Below are 2,194 nucleotides of genomic sequence, written 5' to 3' on the forward strand. Positions count from 1 at the left end.
GATGGGGCCTCTGCGCCCCCGGCCCCGGTCAGCCCCCCCAGATGTGGCTTCTGACAAGTGTCCCCCAAGCCGTGGCCCCGACCTTTGAGCCCCCCACCCCGCCCAGCTGCACCCCAGAGCAGTATGGCCCAGTAAGGGCCCCCAGGCCTGCCTGCCCCACACGGTGCCTGCCTCAGTGCCCGGGTGCTGTGCTGGTGCTGCCCCAGCCGTGCTCATGCTGCCTCTCTCTTGCAGGGATGGCCCCGCCACAGAGCCCATGAAGACACACCGGGAGTGAGCAGCACCAGGACTGCTAGCTGGGTATTGCCAACACCATTAAAGTGCTGTGCCCACCTGCTGCTCCTTGTTTTGGCATTGCCACTGTAACCAGAGAGGAGGCCAGGGAAATGGGACAGGGTGTTTATTGGAGGCACTGTGCCCACAGCATGGGCTGGCCTCACTTGGCCATGTAGTACTGGGTGGGCACGAAGGGCATCTTGGTGATGACGGCAGGGTGCTGCTTCTTTCGCACCTCGACGGTGAGCTCGGTGCCAGCCCGGCTGTGCGCTGCCTCCACGTAGCCCATGGCAATGTTCTTGCCCAGGCAGGGCGAGGGACATCCACTGGTCACTGTGCCTGGGATGTGAGGATACGGGGAGGTGAATGGGGCCCGGCCAGCCCCTGTCAGTGCCATGGCCACAGCTCAGGGTCATGCCCGTGCCAGCCCCACTGCCCCCACCTACCCACAGGCCTGCCTTCGGGGCCCAGGATGGCCATGTGGGGCCGGATGGCGGGTCCCACTGACGTCAGCCCCACACGCCTGCGCCTTGGCTTCTCTTTCACTTGTGCCATGATGACAGCAGCACCAGGGAAGTCCATGGCCACGCGCCGGCGCTTCCCTGTGGGGTAAAGATGGGTGAGGGTTGGTGATGCCTGACTGGTCCCCTTGTACCCACTGGGGACACCCTGCTGCTCTGCCTGCCCCAAGGAGGAGGTGGAGGTGGACCTACCCAGAGTCCACATCAGCCCGGCCTCGGCAGGGGTGACAGTCTCATCGATGTCGTTGCCGTAGAGGCAGAGCCCAGCCTCCAGGCGCAGGCTGTCCCTGGCTGCCAGCCCTGCTAGCCACACATCGGGGACACCCAGGAGCTGCTCGGCCAGCTCCACCGCCCGCGCCGTGGGCACCGAGATCTAGGGCAGGACACGGGCAGGGTCAGTGGGGCACGGCCCTCCCCTGCCTTGGTACCGCAGCGGGGATGCTGGCACAGTTCCCTGGGTACCTCCACGCCATCCTCGCCGGTGTAACCACAGCGCGTGACCCGGCAGCCCGGCACGCCAAAGACAGTCGTGGAGATGCTATTCATAAAGGAGAGCTTGGCCAGGTCATCCGACAGCCCTGCCTGCAGAACCCGTGCCATGGAGGGACCTGGGGAGGCAGGTGGCTGGAAGTGCCCAGGGAAGGGGGGGAGGGGGGGAGGGCGGTGACATCCACCGGGAGAGGACTGGGAGGAGGGCAGGCCCACGTGAGGCCCCCACTACCTTGCAGAGCCAGCAGTGCATTGTCTGACACCTCCAGGTGCACGTCCCTGCCCGTGGCCTGCAGCTGCGCTGCTCTGTCCTGCCAGGGTGACAGCGGGCTGCTAGCACGGGGGCCAGTCCAGTGCCAGCCCCACGCGTGGCCATGGCCACCTCACCCAGCGCCACACCGGTGTCACCAAAAGGCAGAAGGACTCATTGCCGCTGCCTGTCCCCACCTCCCGCGGGGCTCAGGCAGCCCCATACCCTCAAGATGGCCAAGTCCTTGTCAGCACAGGCGGCGTTGGACACCACGTAGAGGTGATCTTCTGACGTGTTTGTGACGATGAGGTCGTCCGTGATGCCACCCTTCTCGTTGGTGAGCAGCGTCAGGGTGCCCTGCGGGTCACGGCAGCTTTGGCAGGCTGCCTGGACCCTCCCAGGGCATCCCGGGCACCTCTGACCCCACCGGATGCCGGCTGCCTGCCCAGTGCCCCCTACCTGTCCTGGCTTCAGCTCGGCGATGTCCCCCACCACCAGGCTCTCCATGAACCTGATGCGGTCCCGGCCGTACACCAGGGTCTGCAAGGGGCCGGGGAGGTTGTGAGGTGGCGCGGCTGCCCCCTGCTCCAGCCCCCTCATCCCGACCCCGCTACCTGCAGCATATGGGAGACGTCGAAGAGGGAGCAGTGGCGGCGGG

General features: G+C 66.4%; 1 protein-coding gene across 1 annotated transcript; it reads right to left on the reverse strand.

Moving 5' to 3' along the window:
• Window positions 1-383: 383 nt before the first annotated feature.
• On the reverse strand, window positions 384-2,188 carry AMT (aminomethyltransferase). Its single transcript, XM_005422405.3, has 8 exons — window positions 2,151-2,188; window positions 1,996-2,076; window positions 1,762-1,893; window positions 1,519-1,597; window positions 1,260-1,405; window positions 990-1,170; window positions 723-878; window positions 384-615 (listed from the first exon to the last, which is right to left on the reverse strand). Exons 1-8 carry the CDS (start codon window positions 2,157-2,159, stop codon window positions 437-439), a joined length of 963 nt encoding a protein of 320 aa, XP_005422462.3. The 5' UTR covers window positions 2,160-2,188; the 3' UTR covers window positions 384-436.
• Window positions 2,189-2,194: the final 6 nt, after the last annotated feature.

The sequence above is a fragment of the Geospiza fortis genome, unplaced genomic scaffold, assembly GCF_000277835.1.
Source record: "Geospiza fortis unplaced genomic scaffold, GeoFor_1.0 scaffold78, whole genome shotgun sequence".
NCBI lineage: Eukaryota > Metazoa > Chordata > Aves > Passeriformes > Thraupidae > Geospiza > Geospiza fortis.

Coding starts and splice junctions, on each gene's coding strand:
- AMT (XM_005422405.3), bottom strand. Junction 1,598..1,761: donor AGGACTTGGCCATCTTGAGG/GTATGGGGCTGC, acceptor TCACCCTGGCAG/GACAGAGCAGCGCAGCTGCA. Junction 1,171..1,259: donor CCGGCGAGGATGGCGTGGAG/GTACCCAGGGAA, acceptor GTCCTGCCCTAG/ATCTCGGTGCCCACGGCGCG.